Here is a 23,249-nt window from a genome sequence, read left to right as displayed (position 1 = left end):
CATTTGGGTATCTTCTTTGGAGGAATGTCTACTCAAATTCTTTGCCCATTTTTGAATTGGTTTATGTAACTGTCCCTCAGAACAATGTATTACTTAAAATATAACCCATGAGAAATTATACTAGTTACCAAGCATGTTTAGATACAGCCTTAAGAAAAACATATACTGGCAATAGGCCTTTGGGAGCGAGGACGATATAGGTCCTTGAAGCTGAGCAGCTCGGGATACCCGGCTAACTCAGGGCAGAACGCCACCTGCTTCATTTTCCCATTATCTCCCCTTCTACCCGAGAGCACCTGTGGCTAATTAGATAAGCCCTTTGAATGTGCTTGCTCGACTATGAACTTTATACTGATTAACCAGATATATTTTGCCTTCCTTCTTGTTTATCTACAAGACATATGATTAATGTCTGGCCTTCTTCAGCTCATTGATTACTGTCTATATCTAATAAAAACAGGACTGAGGAGTTGTTCAGGGCAAGTCTTTTCTACTTTTGTCCCCTGCTCCCTTTCTCTTGCAGCTGACTTGTCTGTGCCGCATTCTTCTCCCATGCGCCATCTGGAAGCAGCAGGTTTGTTTGTTGCAGAGTTGTAGTTCTTTATACTTAATATTTATTTCATAGTAGATATAGGATTTACAAATATTCTCTCCTCTTTTGGTGTTTGTTTGTTTGTTTGTTTGTTTTTTAAGATTTGAGAAAGAGTAGTACATGAGTTGGCAGGGGGACGGGGGAGAGAATCTTCAAGTAGACTCCCAACTGGGTGCAGAGAATGATGTAGGGCTTAATCTCAGGACACATGAGATCATGACCTGAGTCAAAAACCAAGAGTTGGACACTTAACCAACTAAGCCATCCAGGTGCCCCATGCACAAAAGTCCTTAATCTTAAATCCAATTGATTATTTTCGTTTATTAGCTGGGTTTTTGGGTGTTATAGCCAAGAATTGATTGTCAAAATTCAACATCACAAGGATTTTTTCCTATGTTTTTTTTTTTTTTAGAGCTTTATAGGTTTTAGCTCTTACCTTACCTTTAGCTCTTTGATCCATTTTGAGTTAACTTTTAGAAGTGGTAAAGAGTCCAAAATCATTCTTTTGCAAGCAGATACTCTGTTTTTACAGCACCATTTGTTGAAACTGTCCTTTCTTCATTGAATGGTACAGGCACTCTTCTTGAAAATCAGTTCACCACACAGGTGAGGGTCTGCTCGGCTTCTCTATTTCATTAGTCTGTATGTCTGTCTTATGCTAATACCACACTGTTTTGATTACCATTTCGTAATAAATTTTGCAATGGAGAACTGTGAGTCCTCCAAATTATTTTTTATGATCATTTTGCCTTTCTTTTATTACACATTATATTCTATTCAATATTCTATTCTATCATTTTTCTTCAGAGATTTTAATTATATGCATGTTGGATCTTCTTTCCTAACTTTATTGATCTTTTTCTTTCTGGTCATTTTTATTTTTATTTCATGTTTATTTTGTGATTTTGACAGATTTCCTTAATGTCCTTCATAACTCTTTCAGTTGAACTTCTCCTTTGAAGTTTTTGTAATTGTATCTTCATTTATAAAATGATACTCTTTCTCTGTCATTCTGTCCCTATATTTAATCAACTTATGCTTTATCTTTTTTTTTTTTTTTTTTTTGTACACTTCTAGTCTGAATTTCTGGTTAAAGGTGAATTTTTCTTAACCCTAAAGTTTTGTTAAGAGATGTTTGATTCAAGTTGGGAATACTGTATTTTTTTCTACTCTGAGTTTTTTTTAAGAGTTTGTATCGCTGAAATATTTTCTCATTTTTAACAGTTTTATACATGTTTCTGCTGTTTTGCATTTTATAAAATGTAAACATTTTTCTGCTGTTAACATTTTATAAAATGTTATTTTTTACATGTTGAAGTTTACATTACTCTCTGCCTCCAATTACATTGACAATGTGGGTATTTATACTTTTATTGGTTCTCCTTGACCTTTGTTTTTGGGAAGATGGCAGAGCAATTCAGATGTAGGCAATCACCATTTTCTATATCAAGGTATGAGGGAAGCTTTTTTTATCCTTCCTCCTAAGTCCCACCACTAAGCAAAATAATAGCACCTGTACCCTCAGAGTATCCTTACCCACAACAGGAGTACCTACCACACTGGTACAGGAATCATTTATTTGCACCTGCCTGTCCCCCAACTGTGTCCCGGGATCCTTAAGAACTTGAGCCTTCTCTTCAGTATAGATAGTTAGGACTTCATTCTTAACTAAAGTAACTGGATTTAGAACATGACTCTGTCACTTACTAGTCATATAATCTTCAGCATATAAGTTATGTCAGCAGTGTTTTTCTAGTTCTCATCTGAAAAATGTGGATAATAGTACCTACTTCATATGGTTCCTGTGACATTTAAGAGAACACATTTAAAGCACTTAGAACAGCACTCAGCATACAGTAAGAATTTAATGTTCTTATTATCATCATTTTAATCTCCAGCAAATAGTATGGGACCTAACACAAAATGGATAATAAATGAATATTAACAATGCCAATAAATGCTTCTTAGACGATATAATGTACAGTTAATTTTATATCCCCTATAGCATCATACTGTTCAAAAGGGGTTTGGGATGGGAGAAAAGACTTGATAAATACTTTTTTGAAAAAGTTATTTGATTCAGCAATTGCACTACTGGGTATTTAACCCAAAGGTACGATGTAGTGAAAAGAAGGGCCATATGCACCCCAACATTCATAGTAGCAATGTCCACAGTAGCCAAAGTGTGGGAAGCAACAACATACCCTTCAACAGACAAAAGGATAAAGAAGATGGGGTCCATATACAGAATGGAATATTACCGAGCCGTTAGAAAGGATGAATATCCAACTCCTGCATCAACATGGATGGGACTGGAGGAGATTATGTGAAGTGAAATAAGTCAGAAAAAGACAATTATCATATGGTTTCACTTATTTGTGGAACATAAGGAATAGCATGGAGCACATGAGGAAAAGGAAGGGCAAAATGAAGGAGGAGAAAACGGAGTGGGAGACCATAAGAGTCTATGGATTCTCGGAAATAAACTGAGGGTTTTAGAAGGGAGGGGGTGGGGCGACAGATGAGCCCAGTGATGGGTATGAAGGAGGACACAGCTTGCATGGAGCACTTGGTGTTACATGCAAATAAGGATTCATTGAACACTACATCAGAAACTAATGATATATTGTACAATGACTAATGTAACACAGTTAAAACAAAGAGAGAGAGAGAGAGAGAAAATGAAAACCTTATCATTTGATTCTAAATATTCCAGATATATAGGTGTATATTAGAACATAAGATGTGAAGATAACTCTAGTGCTACTTCGTATGTCTCACCTTTCCCTCTCCACCTGTGAGACTGTAGTGCCATAATGTCCTGTTCTAATTCTTCTGAGCTAGGAGAGGTGGGCACAGTCATTTAATCTGTCACAAAATTAAGAGGGGATAGATGTCTCCTAGGGGATAGTGAAATAAAATATTTATAACATCATGGAGACTGGCTGCAGTATCTGTTCAAAAGATGGTAGCTCTTGACATGTTTTCTCCAGCCCCGCCCTCCACTCCACCTGACCTGCTTCACCTACTCCACATCACCGGTCAGTTCCCAAGTAAGGAAGAGATCCCCAGCACTTCCCACCAGGGTAGCAGTCATCTATTACATACCTACTGCAAAATATCCTCACACCTAACCTTTTGGCCCTGTAGGCCTCTCTGCCCAGGTAACCCCACTTCTTATTCTCTTGGTGGCTCAGAAAAATCAAAACATCTGCTTTAATTTTTTTTTAAAGATTTCATTTATTTATTTGACAGAGATCACAAGCAGGCAGAGACAGAGGCACAGAGAGAGGGGGAAAGCCGGCCCCCCGCCAAACAAAGAGCCCAATGCAGGGCTCGATCCCAGGACCCTGAGATCATGGTCTGAGCCGAAGGCAGAAGCCTTATCCCACTGAGCCACCCAGGTGCCCCTTGCTTTAATTTTTTTTAACCAAATGTATATTTAACTCAAAGAGCTCAACACTGAGTGATATAAAATACAAAGGAAGCAATATTTTGTGGTCACTCCCGCTTTTTCCTCCAATAGATGGTCACTAATATGGGCCAGGCAATGTGCCAAGTTCTAAAGACAGAGGTATGTACACTTGAGCTAATAAATACAGAAAGTGATAAACGTGAAGAAAATGAGACAGAGGAAGGGGAATAGTGAACAAGGTCATGGGAGAGTTTCTCCTTTAGATCATCTCCTTGATGAGATAGCATTTGAATACTTTAAGGAAGTGAGGAAGGAAGTCAGGACAAAATGTACAAAAATATAGTGGGCAGCACAGCAAAAATATAGTGGGCCGTAGGGCGGAGTGTGAGTGAAACGTTAGAGCAGAATCAGGGACTCGGATAGGACCGGAGCACAGGAAGCAGGGATGACTGGAGGGGATGAGAATGGAGAAGCAGCAAGGAGCTAGAGCACCTTGGACTTTAAGGTCATGCTACAGACTCCACTTTTCTCTGTAAGGGAGATGGGAAAAGCGTTGGAGAGACTTAAGTAAAGGACTGTCAGGAACTAATTTAAATGCTTACTCTGGCTGAGGAGGTGAGAAAAGACTGGGAATAGGACCTGGCCAAAGTAGAATCAGGGAAACCTGTTACAGACGATTTTAACAATACACGTAACAGATGATAGTGGTTTGGAGTGGGCTGGTGGTTGTGTAAGTGGTGCAAAGTGGTCAGATTCTAGATATATTATGATTAACCGAATTCCAACAGATTATAGTTAGAGTGTGACACAAAAGAAGATCACACCAGTGAAGGGTAATTGTCAAGGAGAGAGTAACGAATTGTGTCGAATGCAGCCCACAGGTCTAATAGGATGAAAACAAAGTATCAATCCTTTCAATGGGCAACATGGAAGTTTTTGGTGACTTTAAGGTTTCTTTGGTGCCATGATAGGAGAAAAAAAACAAAAACAAAAAAAATGGGAGGGAAGTAAGTGAAGACAGAGCATTTACAAGCATTTCTGGAGATTTTATTACAGAGATAAGTAGAGAAATGGGGCCACCAGCTAGAAAGGGGTATGGGACTGAGGAAAGATTTTTATTTATGCATTACAGGTATATAGAATATATTGATGCTGCTTGAGCATCCTGTTGAGGGGGAAAATTGACGCTATCAGAAAAAGTCATTGAAGTGACATCCTGAACAAGGGATTCTCTGTAAAGGAAGGGGAATGGCCCTAAATAAAGATATGGCAAGTGTGCACAGTAATAGGGAATGCAGAGTCCAGTGACACAGAATCAGGCTAGCAGAGGTGGTGAGGGGGAGCCAGTAAGGTTCTCTTTTGATAGTTTATTGTCTGGGTCAGATAGGAGGCAAGTTCATCAAGAATGCATGAGCGAGAGGACTGTGTCAAGGGTATGAGGAAGAGATGTGGAGAAATCATGTCACAAAGGATGAGCACAGGATGGATTTGGAACCATACAGGCCCGGGTTTCCATTCACCTGGAATCTGCCTCCCAACTTCTCAGACCTAGAAACTGGCCCTTCCTGAGCTCACCTCTTTATGGTCAAAATGGAAGTGAAGAGGCCTCAAAAACATCCGCTCCCACATCTCGCAGGCTTATTCTGAACATTTAATGAGATGCGATATGTAAGCTCCCGGTACACAGTAAACATCTGGTAAATATTTGTTCCTTTCCTACTTTTTCTTTCTTACCTTCTGTCCACCGTTTCCCTCTTTTGCCTGAAGTATACATGGGTGAGGATGAACCAAACGTGTACTGACAATCCAAACACTAAGGAATGACATGTTCCTTCACCTTTTCCTTGCTCCTCTAGATCCCTTGGAACTCGAACCTCCTACCACCCAACCTAACTAGTCAGTCAACCAACCAGTGGGTATTTCAGAACCTGTTTGATACCAAAAAGCTGTATGTGTGCTGGGTATAAGGGGGCACCAGAAACATGGTTTTCTTTTCTGCTAAATAACCTTACAGCATCAGAAAAAAATGAAAATCACCCAAAAAATCACACACACACACACACACACACACACTGTGCTAACACACAAATATTGTCTATCCTTGAGACCGTACTTCTAAGCACAATCTGAGGCCACCCGGGGACCATCAGATTCAAACTCTTCATTTTGCATGATGCCAAGAGAAGGGAAGTATTTGAAGTTTACAAAATTGAGCAGCAGAGCAAGGCCTGGGACCTAAGTCTTCTCATCTACCAGCTAGCATTCAGTGAATTTCGTTTCACAGTCTTTTCCTCCTATTCCTTTTACAATTGCCCCTATTACTACTGGCAATAAAAATTAACAATGACTAAGTGCTTATTATGTGCCAAATATAGATCTATATACTATTACTACAATTAAACCCACAATGAAGGATTTTTTCTTTTTTTAACAAACAGTAAAACTGTGGCCCAATTAAAGAAGGCCAAGGGAGAGGAGTGGAAATGGGGGATCTGCCTATGAATACAGCAGTCGGGCTCCAATCTAAAGCCGCACTCAAACTTCCCATATTCAAATCCTCTAACAGTTGACCTGTGTCATTCCTTCTATAAGGGCCCTGAGCATTTTGTATCTTGGAATTGTGGCTTCATGCCAAGCTCTTCAGTGCTGTGGAAAGAATACTAGACATCAGCTCTTTAAACGCCTGGAATTTTCTCTCCATTCCAACCAGGAGATCCAGGGTCTCCCAGGCACTTATGCAAAGGAGTCCTTCCCTCATTTGTTAATTCACGTCCTGATTCAACAAATGCCCAAGCAAGCATCCAGGCAGGTACTGGGGACACAGATTTAAATTAAGACAAGTTGAAGTTGCTAACACTATTCACTAGAGATCAGAGGTATGGGTGAGAAAAATGAGACACCATAAAATTGTATGCAGGTAAATGATCAAGATGATTTTACACGATAGAAGTCCTTCAGAGATAATAAAAGAGGAGGAGATGACTGACCTGATAAAACTGACCAGCGAGAGTCAGTGCTATGTCCCTCTCAAAGTTCAGGCACAAGACCCTTCCCAAGCAAATTTCCAATATAAATGCCACTGCCTTTCTTTTTTTTTTTTTTTTTTTTTTTTAAGCTACCACTGTCAGATTTTCACAGACACAAGTAACAGGATTTATTTTTGCCAGTACTGCACTCTGAATAGCAAAAATAAACAAAAGCCAAAGGATTGGCTTTTTCATCTATGTCTCTTAACACCATTTTGACCATTTCCTCTTTTCTGACCACATCATTAGGTTTTCCAAAGGCCTTATCCGAGAGTCCATCATACAGAGGCTAATGTCATGACTAAATAATTTGTAACTGGAGGGGATCTCATCTGTATTCTTTAAGAGTTGGGATTCTAGGCTGAGGTGAATGGAAGATGAGGTCCTACAGGCTCAGCCTGGACAGATCATCTGTTGGGTCCAGTCCCCCCACCAGATATGCCTCTCCCTGACTGGGCTGGGGGTTCAGGTGAGGATGTAGGACCCTCTCTGGGGACCTATGTGCTCCATCCTCAAACCTCTCTGCCTTCCCCAAACTCCTGGCCAATCAAGGAAAACACCCCACCATGCGCCTTTCACACTCTTTCTTCCTGCTGATTTGGAAGAGTAATTGTCACCTTTTATTGATGAGCAACCCAGGACTCAAAGAGGTTGAAACTTACCTGAGGATACACAGTAAAGCCAGGCAGTGATCCAGGGTCTCTGACTTTGAACTCGTAACCATAAGGGTCTTTGTGGGAAATAGAGAGGTTTGGCAATTTGCAGCCAATATAATTAATTGATTATTTATAGAGGTATGAACAGAAAGTATTTATAAACCACAAGGGATGGTGTACTGCCACAAAGCTTAAAAAGAGGAAGCTAGGGAATCTCTTTTCTGGGAATGAAAAGGCTAAGAGAACCCAAAAAGGCCATCTGATAGGGCCTGTGGCTTTCAGTCAAGAGGCTCAATCAGCCCAAGGTGACCCTGTAGAGGAAAATCTAAGGAAATCCTATTCTCTCCTCTCTCTTCCTTACCTCCTGCCTGTTCTTCCTGCTGAGGAGCTCCAAGAATCTAAATGATGAAGCAACCTGTGGTTGGCCTATCAGCAGGACATGGAGGAGTGGAAAAGGGAGGGCAGAGAAGGTTTCTGGAGAAGCAAATGGAAGATACTCTGCCCAGACTCCAAGGTTTTTTCCACCATCCCACAGTCTCCCCCTGGAGGGACGACTGGTGCCAATACTTCACTACACTCCCTCTGAAGGTAACAGTTTAGTTAAGCCTCATGATTCCTCACTTGGCAAACAGAGGATCACCTTTTTCACATAGCACTTAGCAAGGATGAGCTTTGGAGCAAAGCTCAGTCACATAATTTGTATGTGAAACAGATTTGCAGATTCTGTCAAGGCTGTATTTCATTCTTCACCGAAATCCGAAATCCTGATATCAGAGTTACTCCAAATGAAAAGCCTAGACCCAGCTGCAAATGCTGATTCTACTGCTGCCTGCTTGACCTCCAGCAAGGTAACCGGCACCAGCGCCAAGCTGGGGATCCCATCTGTAGCTTATATACAGCAAGGAAACAAGATCCAAGTACGGGAAGGAGTCAGCACCAGGCAATCAGTGAAAACCAAGGTCTGTTCTCCCCTGAGGGCGGGAAAGGGCTCTCCTGCCAGAGGGGTGCGCCCTGAGTTGGCCTTGACAGGGGTGCCCTGAAGCTCGGAGGTCAGTAAACAGAAGGAAACTGAATCCATAGCCGAACTATACATGGAAAGCAGGGAGCATCAAAAGCCAAGCGATCAGTGGGCCAAGACCGCAGGAGCTAGGAGCATGACCAAGTGCAGAAGGGGAAGGCAGACCTCGGTAGAAGCTACAGTCAGGCCCTGGCTTCAAGGGGTCTGCCAGGGGACCTCGAGGGGAAGGGGCAGCAGCAACAGGTACCAGGCAGGCTGGCCAGAGCAAAGGCCTAACAGGAGCAGCCCTGGCCACCAGGGTCGATGGACTCAAGGCAGGAGCCACACTGACCACTGGGATGTTACCACCCTAACAGCCTTAAAGACACCCCGAGGGCAAGAATGGCTGGGTACACAAAGGACTCCTATTCACCAGATACTGGTCTCACCTCCTTGGATTTGTCCTATTCACTTCTGCTCAGATGTGGAAGAACCATCGCTATCAAATTCAGCACCAGCAGGAACCATGCAGGTTCCTACCGAACTCTTACCAGGCGCAGAGCTCAACTATGGATCTGCTAGGGCCGCACTGCTGACAGCCCGCCCGAGAACCACTTCTCTCTCTGTGCTCCACGTACCTCATACCCCAGTGTTGCTGGAGCAGTGCCAGCACCACGGAGGGAAGAACAGTTAGTCTCTGACAATCATAGCAACCCTTTCCCCCTTTGCCAGTGGAAAGCATCCAGAGACAATGCTGGGGATACCAGCACAAGCAGATAAAGGATGCATTGGTCCCAGATCACCAGAATATCAACTCCTCTCTGGCATTGCCTCATCTCAACCTGTTTACGTGACCATTATATATATATAGTTTAAGCCCCTGTTATTTGCAACCAGCGATGTCCTAACACACGTGTGTGGTCCTATTTAAGTCTAGTTATGCAGTGAGGGAGCCATCATCTTTAACTTACGATTGAGGCTTAGGAAAGTTAATTAACCTTGCCAAAAATTCTGTAACTCGAGTCAGAGCTCAAGTATAAATCCAAGGTTGTCCAACTCCCAATGCTTGTGATCTTAACCACTATACTTTCTCTCATTGTGTTCACGTAATGCCTGACCCGGGACAGCATGGGCTCCACTTCAACTGCATAAACAACAGTTAGCATTATGCCCAAGCACTGAGCATCTGACCCTCATCACACACCCACTTCCATCTTGCAACCCCCATCTCAGCAGAGGCTAATTGCCACCGTCTCCCCTAGCTACAGCGCTGAAACAGAACATGCTGATCAAGGGCAGGGGCTCTTGGCTCCAGGCCCTGTTTCTATGGTCACTGTTGTGTGGAGCCCAAAGCAGGCGGCTGCAGGCCTACAGGTGATTACTGCCACGTATACCACCAAGGCACAGAACGATCCAGAGTATCCTACAAGAAACAAAACAGCCCTCGTCTCTACCTTCTCCACACCAATGATGTGACAAGGCTTTATTCTGTTAAATGAAAAAGCAGCTGAGGAAGGACATGTTCCAGCTCATCATTCAGGGGGAAAGTGCTCATAAATGAAAAGAAAGAAACCTCAAGAATGGAAATACAACTTTTAATGATCACCTACGCACAATGGAATTAAGAGTAGGGTGGAGAGGAGAAGGGAGATGGGGGAAATTGGAGGGGAAGACGAACTATGAGAGACTGTGGACTCTGAAAAACAATCTGAGGGTTTTGGAAGGGAAAGGGGAGGGAGGTTGGGCCAGCCTGGTGGTGGGTATTAAGGAGGGCACATATTGCATGGAGCACTGGGTGTTATACATAAACAATGAATTCTGGAATGCTGAAAAGAAATTTGAAAAAGAAAAAAAGAGTAGGGTGGTAAGTATTATATAGTTTTAAATAGCTTTCACCTTTGTTTTTATGCTATTCAGTACTGTAACACATAGTTTACATAGGAAATGCATTGATATATTATTCCATCTTAAAAAGCTAAAATATACCTATACTGCAAACTTTCACCCCAATCTTCACATAGTTCCCTAGAATTTCTGTCCTCATAGCTTCTTACACACATTTCACTCTGTAAATCAGGCAAGCACCTTTTATGATCTCAAAAAACTAAAGATTTTATTTATTTATTGGACAGACAGAGATGACAAGTAGGCAGAGAGGCAGGCACAGAGAGAGGGGGAAGCAGGCTCCTTGCTGAGCAGAGAGCCTGATGCAGGGCTCGATCCCAGGACCCTGGGATCATGACCTGAGCCGAAGGAAGAGGCTTTAACCCACTGAACCACCCAGGCACCCCAATCTCAAAAAATTAAAGAAATGAAAAATCCATTGAGCTTCACAATAAGGCTACACCCAAATAGCATGCAATACTCATTAAAAAATAATAATATTATACAAAACCGTGCCCACAGGGCTTAACTAAATGGCCTTGGTAGGCAGCCCTTCCTGTGAGCGCCCAATGCAGCTTCAAGAAGCAGACCCTCAGCAGTTTATACTGGAGATAGAGCTAGCTTGCAGGACCAACATATACGCCACCCAATTATGTCTGGTCTCCAGCAGAGGGGGCACATCGGCCCTTAATTCTGCCTGTGATGGGTTTCCTTTCAGACCGCTAAGTGTAAATCACCTACACTCACGCATGCCTGCCAGAGCTCCCGCGGACACGGAACACATGTAAATTCAACTTGAGAGCGAGGCATGGTTTGCCCTGGGCTGTGAATCAGACCAGGAAATCACCAAAAGCCTTTTATAGATTAACTGCCTTCCTCAAGGAAAGAATAATCCTCAGAAGTTCAAAGTAGAAATGCTAGAATTACTTCATCTTCGCCATTCCCTGTGCCTAATGTTTACAAAGCATATTGGAATTTACTGCACACATTCCATGCTGGGTCTCACTGGATGTTCCCCATAATCCTGTACTAGCAGACTGGGTAGAAATGATGTCCATTCTGTCCAGAGAGGAGACGGAGGCGAAGAGAACAAGGAGGCTTAACTAATGGAACCATCTAGAAGGGTAAGAACACAGGTCAGAAGCCACAAATACAGACCCCTAAAGCAGAACTCTTCCATTTATTCACTCATTCAGGTATTCACAAGTATCTGCTGGCTACGTTAAGTACAATGATGGCTTTATGATATGCACTGGGAATAGAGAATGATGCATTCTGAGCCCGTGGGAAAAGCAGACATCAATGAAATGATCAAAAACGCATCTGCAGGAAAAGGAGCACTGTTTTACAGTCCAAGTATAAAACACAAGAGATTTCTTTTGTCCTGAGGATTAAGGCTAAGTAGGATTTACCTCTCGATACTCCAAAAATGGCATGTATAGCGCTCCTGTGGCATCCGTGACGTTGGTTCTCTTGAGGAACTGAAAGAACTGGAGGTCAGAGAAGCAGGAAAAGCGGTGCAAGAGGAAACTGAAGAAGGAAACTTGGACCAGACCAGGAAAAATTTTTCACAGCTCTAGGAAGGATTATGACCTTAATCTAACACTCACAGGAGGCCATTAAATGCACTAACCTACAGGCTGGGACGGGTAGGAAAGATGGTAATCAGGTTTGCAAACTCCTTACGCATCACCCTAATGTCTACGAAAAATTGCCACCGGTGAAAATTACTCTGAATTCAAGGTGCTCCCCTACATCCTGCACCTCACTCTTATTAGCTCGTATAGATTCTAGTATATATCTAATTAAATACCAATAAAAGTAGCAATAATGACCAACGTCCTCCTAATCAGGGTCCCCCAGCCTCAACACTTTATTTCACTGCCAATAGTTTTTAATGAGACCTTATGATTTCAAAGTCACTTTAAAGAACACAGTGTTTATCACCTTGAAATCAAGAGTATCAGAATTTATATTGAAACAGTATAAAACCACCCTGGTAACACTGAGACTACTGTAACTCATCTCTCGCACATTTCAAGAAACAGCCAAATGGCTCATTTGCGTCAGTCGTGATTTAATATTAGGTCCTTGGCCATTACACATCAGCACAGAGGTATATGCAAGCCATACCAATCACACAAAGATGATGGGTCATTCAAAGGCCTCACTCAATAGGCTCTCTGCGGTACTGAGACCAAGAATCTGCCTATCAACATTCAGATTCCAGGAAAGAAGGAGAGTCTAAAAGCAATACCACAGAAGCCTTCGAGAGTCTGAAGACCAGCAGTGGTTGAAATGCACAAGGGAGATTTTAGTGCCACAGGGAAATGGCCCCAGGATGTGATTAGCATCCCCAGTTTTAGAAAGTACCACTTATAACTTGACCTTTGTTTTCTTCAGTTTATAAATGGAATACATTGCACTTTTTCCGTGAGAAGTTACAAGTGTTCTCTTGTCACATGAGGGTGTTAAAAAAAAATGAGAAAAAAAAAATGGAATGACTGGTGGAGAATAAGCTCTTTGAAATAAGGATGGCCGTCTGCATGCACTTACTATATACTCCTGGAAGAGTCCCTTCTCTTCTCAGCACCTCACAATTACTATATACACTTAATATATACTCCTGGAGGAGTCCCTTCTCTTCTCAGCACCTCACAATTCCCCCATATAGAAGATGCAATAATATCTAGTTCAGAGGGCTACACTGAAGGTAAGTGATTAGAGGAATCATCCTTAAAGAAATGCAGGACACTAACCTTAACTTGCTAATGACTAAGCAAGAAGTCTGAGCTTTCTCCAGCATGGTGCTAAGCCTCTGAGGCTAAAATGTCCAAGAACTCAAGAAATAGGAGCCATAAATTCCCCAACTCTTTCCTTGCCCGTGCTTCAAAGACAGTATCAGACCTGGAGACCAGTTATCAGCAAAAGTGCACAGAGTGAATGAGTGAGTCAAGTGCAATGCTGAGAACGTACCAGGATGTCATGTCGCAGCCTGGAGTGGTTTACCTCCAGTGGAAATAAAATTCCATTCTAATTAATTCAGGCATGCTGAGTGTCTCAAGCCAGCTGATGGCCCCAGCTCCAAGCACATAAGTTCCTGTGTATGAAGTTTGCTATCAGGAAAGTCATACGCCCAAAGAGATTCTAGTGAGTACAGATGCAGCCTGATGTTCCTGAGAAAGAATTGCAGACAACAGCATCACAGAGGTTTTTTTTTAGGAGAAAGGGAATTATCTCCACTCTAATTGCCTGGGGAAAACCCTCCAGTGAGGCCCCAGACACATTAACCAAGCAGCTGGCTTAGTTGCTCTGGAACTCCTACTGGGAGAAACACAAGAAATTAAGAACAAGCCGAGGGACAAAGTCGACTGAATTTATGGTCAGAGCAGGGAAAACAATGTGTGGAAACATTTTCCTTCCCAGCCTGCTCATCCTCACATCACATCTCCATCCCTACCATACCCTCTTTAAAAAGGAGGGGACAACCAAACAGGTACAACTATCCATCTGTTTCTTTGAGTTCCAACCACTCTGGCTACTTTTTCAGTTTCCAGAAAGATGTATTTCTTTACAATAGTGTAGGAAATCCATTCAGTGCCACCTTAGTACCCCTGGTCTAACTAAAAAACTAATGCAGTGTTTCGATTTTTTGTTCCAGTTAAAAAATCCTCATAGGCCATGCATTTTCTATTCCCTAATGCTCTGTTCCAACAAGTGGATCATAAGGGGAACAGAAACAATATATAAATGTGTTCTTTAGAAAGACAAGATTCCTTCTATCACACGTATTGTTCTGGCTTGACTTTTTTCTCCTTGCTTTCCTTTTTTAAAAATACTGTGCATATCCATCAAAGAGACAATAAAATTGTAACAAGAAAGATGCAAGCATCGATATGTTTCCTACAAGAACACATTTACTTCTCTTGCAGCCTATTTCCCCTTCCATTTACCCAGTGTATAACCCTGTCCACACAATACAATGACAACTCAGGATGTGTCTGAAGGTATGTAGATGTAATCACTAGAGTTGGAAATGCAGTCTAATATATGTTGGGTCCCACATATGCAGTAAAGTGCCTTCTTGTCAATCTACTCATGGCCTCAAGTAGCCAACTAGTTAACAAATAAAGAATAGATTCTATTGTATTCCTTTGTTGTCTTCTCTATTTACAAAACTAAAAACACCCGAGTGCAGTTCATTAGGCCCTCTAGGGAATAAGAGGAAAAGATGAAGGTCCTTGAAAAGAAACAGGTCTGCTACTGATATCATTAGAAAACAGGGCAAAGTTAAATGTGGAACCTACCTAATGAGGTTGGAATGAATATAAGCCACAGGGTACACAGCCTGGGTAGAAATGAGAGGGGTTCAGTCAGAATGAGATCGTCAATACTCTAATATCTAGGCTGCCTACCAACTAAGCAGCTACTCTCCACTTTGCCAAAGAATCTACAACACTGGCCACCTGCATCTTTAGATCCAGTTTCCCACATTATATCTTTACAGCTTGCCAGCAAAGGTTTTTCTCTTCCCTCAGCATTCAGAAGAAATGTTTTTTCAACAGTGCAACTATAAATTATCTGCTGGCTGAGGTGCACTACTCTATCTTACAGGTCATCGATCTACCAAGACCTTCATCGCCAGGTCAGCCAGCACCGCCAAAAAGCTGTCCATGGTCATATGTCTGGGGCAGAACACTTGAAGAAATAAAGAACTCAAAATGGGAGAGAACAAGACGTGAACATCCATTAGCATCTAATACTGCATATGCAGCACCTACTCCAGCAAGAGGACAGACAACTGGGAAAAAAAGATTGGGTATTTAGAGTTAAGTAGTCTTTGCTCACCAGCAGTACGTTAACTGAACCAACCCATGTATCAATCAGGTCACTGCAAACCCTCTGCTGGTCTATATATACTACAGAAAGGGCCCTGTGAGGCTGGCAAGGCTGGGTTGCTCTCCAGGGTCCTGAAGATTGGAAAAAAGAAAAGCATGCCTCACCATGCCCAGAGGTCAGAGACAGAAGTAAACCTAAAAACCACCTGGACCTATAGCCCCTTAATGTACCTGGAAAGCTAAGGCCCAGAAACAGAATATTCCTTCCTCAAGGTCATATGAATTTACCAATCTCTTTCAGCTCCAGTTTGCAGTCCAGAACATTCTTGTGCTAAAAAGCCAGATTTTCCAAGTAGAAAAGCAAAATTATTTTGTTAAGGAAATGAAAACAAGTGAGTTTCCTCATTCTGTAAAGCTTCACCTACTTGTATATCTCCTCATAAAAACTGTGATAATTTTGGCTTCTGAGATGGGGAGGGTGAAGTAAATTTCTGCACCTCCTCTCTCACGTGATTAAAAAGGGAAAAACACCGAACTGCCCTGCTAGGATCAACAAAAGATCTTAACACAATGGAGGGGAGGTTTCTTCCCTATTCACAATATTTCCCATTTTTAAAGAGGTGCTGCAATTTCTCATTTTATTTTAAATTATTTATTTTATTTTTATTTGTTTTCTTTATTTCTTTATTTATTTATTTATTTATGTTTTTTAAAAGGGGCCCCACTGGTATAAAAACCATATATCCTTGCTGTTACATTACCAGTCAAGGAACCAAATTACCAGAGAACGTTACCTAAGATTTGGCCATCAAAGTAACATCAAAGACCTGATTGTCCTCAAACCCTACACTGAGCCATAGATCCACAATCCAAACTAGGTCTTCATCCTTGGGACATGAGCTACTGTTTGTACACAGGGGAAAATCTGACTATATTGAATTCCTTCCCAGTATATTTTAAAAGCTTTTCTTTCTGCGAGTATTCATCTATAGGACTTCATGATGCAGTATAAAGCAGCTTGAAATTATCAAGATTTGGCACACCTTCTCTTGCTACATTCTTACAACAACTCTAAGTTAGAAGAGTTACTATTATTTCCATTTTACAGATGCAAGCATGGTTCCCTGTGAATGAGTGAATGAACAAAGAATCAAGGAATGTAAAGCACAAATGGTCTGATTTCACACTCCTGTATAACATATGTAAATCACATCTTATAAACAACAAAACCAAGACAAAGATTCAGCATTCATTTCAGTCTAGATTAAGCCACAGGGAAGAGCTCTTCCTTCCCTCCCTGCTTTCATAGTTCCTTCTCTGGCCCTCCCTGAAAGCTTTCCCTCAACTTGATTCCACTCACACATACACACTCCTCTCTCACCAGCACTGTGACTGGCTTTGTAATGCTTACAAGACAGACTTCATTCCATGCCGAATTCATGTGACTGGTACAGAATCAAATCACACAGTGACAAAACTGTAAAGCTGCAGAAATTGTAATGCATTTTCACCTGGGATGGTAAGAGACTGAGAGACTATTTCATATCTCCAACTCTCCCTCCTGTGATCTACCAAACTCGAGTGTCTCCACCAGGAATCCAGCAATCCATCACATACAGCCTCAGAACAGCTCTTTGTACTGCTGCCTTCTACCGTTACTTAAACCTACACACAGGTATATCCTATCTCCCTAGCTCACTTGTCCTCTCTTCCTGGACACAAGATCTGGAGCTGCTGGCTGAGTTGGACATGAGGCTCATGCTCATTTCTCCATTTTATCTTAATTTCAGTAAATTGTGTGCATGTGCTTCTGTTCACGAAGTGAAGCATCTATCCAGTTGAGAAAGCAGGAGATTAAGTCTTGGCCAGGATCTCTTGGAAGCTGTGGCCTTTGATAGTCATCTCTTCATTTTCTCCTCCTGACTGTAGCAGAAATGTTTATAAAAACCAGCATAGTATTTAAGGGGAGCCTGGGTGGCTCAGTGGGTTAAAGCCTCTGCCTTCAGCTCAGGTCATGATCTCAGGGCCCTGGGATCAAGCCCCGTATCAGGCTCTCTGCTCAGCAGGGAACCTGCTTCCCCCTCTCTCTCTGCCTGTCTCTCTGCCTACTTGTTATCTCTCTCTGTCAAATAAATAAATAAGATTTTTTTTAAAAAAATCAACACAGTATGTTATACATGTGGCTTGACTACCTGAAGAATATAAGTTTAATAAGATGTTTATAAATACTTGAGGATCTCCCTGGGGAAAAAATGTCTTATCAACATATTTCATTTTTGGAAAAGAAAAGAAAAGAAAAGAAAACTAGAGAAACAGATGCTCATATCCTGAAGTTACTCTAAAATATTGAATAAAAATGTTGAATTACTGACTTGTTCAGTGAATTATACTGTTCTTTTTTCCTAATTCTGCATGCTCAAGGTCAGTTGTACGCAAAAATTCAGTGTGCTCTGCAGTAAACAAACAGCATGTGTTAAAAGTAAACTCTAAGTGTGTTTGCTGTCTAAAGTGTAACCATTAACTTCCTATCAGAGTTGACAATTGAGCTGCACACGTGTGTGCACACTTGTACAAGTCTAAACAAATAAGGTCAGGGTTCAGAGCTCTGTTGCACTATGACTATCAGAGAGGTCTTCCAGCAGTGAGGCAACAGGAGTTTGGCTTGGAGTAGGGACACCTGCACATTGCACAAAATGCTGGCCAAAGGGTAGATGAATGTGTCATTTGAATGAAAAACACTTCTGAGTCTGTCCCTTAGCAAATGAGAAGCACAGCTCCAGTCACTTCCACACCAAGATGCTGGGAGTGACCATTTTCAGTTCTGTCCACGGCTCAGCTGCTATCCTGAGTTGTCTTATCAGCCTACTAATAGGGCTTCAGTCCAAGTCCATGCTTTCTCTGATATCTGGGGACCAGGATCAATCACTATGGGAGACTCTGCTTGTATCAGAATTAGCAGTGACTGAGTGAAGAAGCCACGACCTTTCTGGTGGTAAGGACTTATTTCTCTGCATCCTCCACAGCCTGGAAGAGAGTGTCCAATACATTAATTTTAGGAGTTGACTGAAAGATAAAAGTTAACAAAGGGGAGGAAAGACAACCTTTTGTGGTAAACAAAACACTTAATGCACCAAATCCCAGATGCCAGTGGATTCTGGTCTCTGAGTAGTGGGAAGAGGCCACAAGGTGAGCAGAGAATGTTATGAGAGAACCTGAGGAAGGTTAGTGCAGGCTTCATTCTCGTCTTAGTTGGCAACTATTAATACAAAGGCAGCTGGGGGCACCTGGGTGGCTCAGTAGGTTAAGGCCTCTGCCTTCGGCTCAGGTCATGATCTCTGGGTCCTGGGATGGAGCCCCGCGTCGGGCTCTGCTCAGCGGGGAGCCTGCTTCCTCCTCTCTCTCTGCTGCCTCTCTGCCTACCTGTGATCTCTGTCTGTCAAAGGAATAAATAAAATCTTAAAAAAAAAAAAAAAATACAAAGGCAGCTGGGAAAAAACCCCAGGGCGATGGAGATAATCAGGCTATGCACCCAACTAAATGGTTCCTTCCCTGTTTCTAGCTTGAGGTAGTCTGCTATCCATAGTTTAGGAGCTTCTAAAATGAGGCCCAGCTAAACAAGCTGAAGCAGGAAGAAAAGTGTGAGCCTCCGTAGCAAGCAGAAAGTGTAACACAACCAACTAAAATAGCAGTCACTTTTCTTGTGACAATTAGTGTAATTAGGTCTAAAAACACTGTTTCTCAATTCTCATCCTAAAAAAGTGGAAAATCTCACCACATACCAGTTCCTCAGAGCAATGCATTTCCCGGGAAATCTTCCTACTGCAAATGTTTTTATGGTTCCAGAAACGTCTGTAGCATTTCTCCCCTGGGAAGACTGCTTTGTGTGCTTGTGACTATGTCCTGGAAAGTACAGCTCATTAACATTTTACAGAGGTGATCTGCCCGGATGGAAAGACTAAGGTATGGGACTTAGATCTTGGTTCAAGATTTTGGCTGTATGCTTATTACACATGATTGAGACCAAGTTATTGATCTTTGAGCCTAATTCCCGACCTGTAAAATAGCTCTAATAAAATTGTCCCCACATGACTATCCTAAGAAATATTATGGCGAGCATGTTACCTGGCCTCTAGTAGATGCTCAATAAATGTAGGTCTCTTCCTACATGCTAATGAAATGAGTCTCATTAGTAAGATTTTGTATCTCACCAAACAACTCCAAGGATCAGCAATCTAAGGTGTGCGGGAGGAAGATACTAGAAAGGAGCAAACTGCTCACACTGAATCAGGCTTTGGCGTCCCTTATGGCCCTTCCAGTGCCATAGTCCCCCAGTGTTGGGTTGAACAGCCTAGCACTTAGAACACTTGTGAATCAGATTTGGGTCCAAATCCTAGTACAGCCAAATATCAGAAGCAGGACTGTAAACTTACAATGTAACCTCAGCCCCATCATTTTAAAGCAAGAAAGTAAACATGAGTATGGGACACGTTAATCTATATAAAATGCTTAGCACTGTGCCTAGCACAAGTCAACACTCAGTAAATATTATCACATCACTGTTTGTCACCTAGCCAGTAGAACTCTAGGACAGGTTGAGAAAAAAAGTGTACCTCTAAGAGGGAAAGCCTTCAAAACAAACTCGAGAGGATGAAATGCATAGCTTAAAGGGTAAAAATCAGACTTTGTGACATTCACTCTATGGGTGAGTGGCCTATATAAGTAGTAGACCAGCATCCTGATAAACGGACCAGAGTCTCTGCCACCCTAGAATCAGCTAGCACTGCTAGGAAGAAACTTGTAAAGAAGGTAAGCCTGTGCTATTCACTAGACCTACCCTCTTTCCTTTATCTTTTATTCTTTTTTTCCTGGAGGCTCTGCACCAGGTACTTGGTTTTCCAAGGTCCCTTACTTTTTGTTGCAACTTACCCTCTTCCTCAGCTTCCTCCCCCTTCCACCTAAACCAGTGGTTTTGAAATACCATTCCATGTACCAAGGCTAGACTATATGCATAAAACCTACATGGAAAGCCTGTTAAAAATACAGCTTCTCAGAAGTTTCCACCCTGAGGGAATCTGATCCAGCTGATCAGAGATGGGGCCTGGTCACCCAATTTTTTTATAAGTTCCCCAGTAATTCTTAGGTGTCACCAGATTTGGGAATTACACCAAAAATCAATTTTACCTCTCCTGTGGTCCAGGTGTTCTAGGCCCTTCTTTCCCCTGACCTATCCAAAAACCTCATTTGTGTTTGGGTCCCATGAATTATTAACTGGCAACAACTTTACATTCTCCTTCCAAGATCTTATATAAAGGACATGTTAGGTTATGAACTAAAATATGATAAATTTCAAGAGAAATGAAGGGATATTCAGAATCCCCCTCAGTCCATTTCTTTATGAATGAGTCTGACCTTATAAAATACTGTGGACTCCAGCTCTCATTCCCTCTCCACTTTCCTGGTGGAAAGGGCAAGGCAGCCAAGAAGGGCATATAGTGTATGAAAGTTTGGAGACAGAGGTACCACAGCTGTATAAAGTCAACAATGAACATGGTATACTGAGCATCAAAACCTAAGTACCGGGGCGCCTGGGTGGCTCAGTGGGTTAAAGCCTCTGCCTTCAGCTCAGGTCATGATCCCAGGGTCCTGGGATGGAGCCCCATGTCCGGCTCTCTGCTCCACAGGGAGCCTGCTTCCTCCCCTCTCTCTCTTTGCCTGCCTCTCTGCCTACTTGTGATTTCTCTTTCTCTGTCAAATAAATAAAAATCTTAAAAAAAAATTTTTTTAATTTAAATAAATAAATAAATAAATAAAACCCTAAGTACCACTCAGAGTCCCTTATATGGACAATTTTGTTAAACTTAACGAATTTCGTTAAACAGAAATTAACTTGCCCAAGTGGCTGAGGAGGTCAGAAAAGAGTATTTCATAGGAACTGGAGAATCTGTGGAAGTGTGAAATGTTAGATTAGCAAAGACATATTCTTTCCTCCCTTTCCTTCTCCAGAGAGATTAGTAAAAAAAAAAAAAAAAAAAGAAGACAAAACTTTTGGAAGGAGTAAGCAAAAAAAAATTGCTTAGCAAGAAATGAGCAGTACCCCCCCCAACTTTTCAGGTGGGAATGACTAAACTAGAACTTTGAGGCCCCTTTCTGACCTGTGGCATAGGACATGCACGGCCTTTCTGCTCTCCCATTAGCATACAGATGGGAGCAGGGCAACCAAAGGAAGGCTGCCTGGGCTGGAGTGGTAGAAAACTGACGGAGCCAGTGAGCTCTTGGAGGTAGAAAGAAAGATGGCAGATGAGGACCGACTTTCTCCAGGCCACCCAAGTTAGGACAATAGGGTGAAAAGGAGCCAGTGTTTCTACAGAAGCTTTGTCCAGTTGAAGTCACAATTCTCTCCAAGTCCAGAAAGCACCTTTAATAAATTAAAACGGACCAAGACTCATTTCAAGATGGCAGAAGTTCCCTGAAGCCTAACATTAATTTCTGCTCTCTGTACTTCCCAGCCCTTTTCCAAAGGAAACTGCAGAGCTCAAACTGCAAGCACATTGGAGTGCCTCCTCCTCAGAAACATAATCTGGAGCTGATTGACCCTGGATTATTGTTCCTCCCATTCAGTTCCAGAAAGGACGCTGTCCACAACACGCCGGTTCCTCATTCTTGACCTAACAGAACAAGTCCTGTGGCTGAACAGTCATTTTAACTTTGACATTATCAGTAACAAGAACCAACAGTTCCTAGGCACTGCTAACAATGGATAAGACCTGCTCTGGGAGATCACTCTCCACAAGGATTTTCAGTGGATTTGAGAGAGATCAAAATATTCCCTTCAACCGCCATTAGACACTGTCCAGCCACACTTGATCCAATGGAGACCAAGAGGTTTTTTTTCAGCTCCAAGTAAACTTGACTCCAATGACAGACATGGGGGACGAGATGTCCTTTCCACCCCAATTCACAACACGCGACAAAACCCCCCAGGTCTCACCAATGGTCCTGCCATCCACTGGCAACCTGAAAGGCTCGTCCCTCTGCAGAGAATGGAGGTCATTAATTCCCAAAGATTCAAAGCACAGCCTCTTTACGAAGCCTCTGTTTGGAAAAAATATTTAAGCAAAGCTGTGCTTGATGAAGTGGAAGAGAATTAGCTGCCTCCGTGGCAGAGGCTTCTCAGCTTCATTCTAAGGTAGAGTGGCTCATTGGCTTCCAAGTGGAACGAGCTCAACAACAATAGATCACAGTTAACTGTGATCACAGCTCCGTGGAATTTCAGTTGGGGCCGGGAGTCCGCAGAGGTGCACTTACTACTCCCCAATCTATAATCAACCTTTTGTACATTTGTTCCTAGTCACAGGATACTGTATCATCTTAATGAACTGTTTTCTTAGCATATTACGATTGGCCATTTCAGCACATCTAATGGCCCATTTGGTAGGTTAAATTACAATTAGGGTCCCTTGGTTTTTATTTCCCAGTAAGGCCTGGAAGGGTTTGGTTTTTTTTTTTTTTTTTTCCCCTTCCCACTGCTCAATTTCAAGGACAGAATCATAGAAGAACAGAAGCACAGACCTACCTGTTACAGTCGACATGGAGCTGGAGATGAGAGGCGCTAATGGACAATGAGAGCTTATGCCACTGTCCATCTGCCAGCCGGTACGGAAGGGCCTCGGTCCTGGGCTTCCCATTATGCATATAGTGATATCGGACCTCATCCCTCAGACCACTGCTCTCCAGTTCAAAATAGCTGCATGTGAAGGAACAAAAACTTGATTTTATTTCTGGGTCTCAAAGTCATCGGTCCTCACTACTTCTTGACCACCTTTCTCAGAATCTACAATTAG

At 42.2% G+C, this 23,249-nt stretch overlaps 1 protein-coding gene across 2 annotated transcripts in view; it reads right to left on the bottom strand.

Annotated features, from left to right (window-relative positions):
* The window catches only part of NELL1 (neural EGFL like 1), an 847,777-nt gene that overhangs the window by 703,902 nt on the left and 120,626 nt on the right, over positions 1 to 23,249 (bottom strand). For both annotated transcript variants that reach the window (XM_059138327.1, XM_059138338.1), the window contains exon 4: positions 22,982 to 23,152. In XM_059138327.1, the coding sequence (XP_058994310.1) occupies positions 22,982 to 23,152 (171 nt within the window). The remainder of the gene's footprint in view (positions 1 to 22,981; positions 23,153 to 23,249) is intronic.

The sequence above is a fragment of the Mustela lutreola genome, chromosome 1 (assembly GCF_030435805.1).
Source record: "Mustela lutreola isolate mMusLut2 chromosome 1, mMusLut2.pri, whole genome shotgun sequence".
NCBI classification, from domain to species: Eukaryota; Metazoa; Chordata; class Mammalia; order Carnivora; family Mustelidae; genus Mustela; species Mustela lutreola.
The sequence above is the reverse complement of the archived record's forward strand: the minus strand, read 5'-3'. Positions and strand labels throughout refer to the sequence as shown.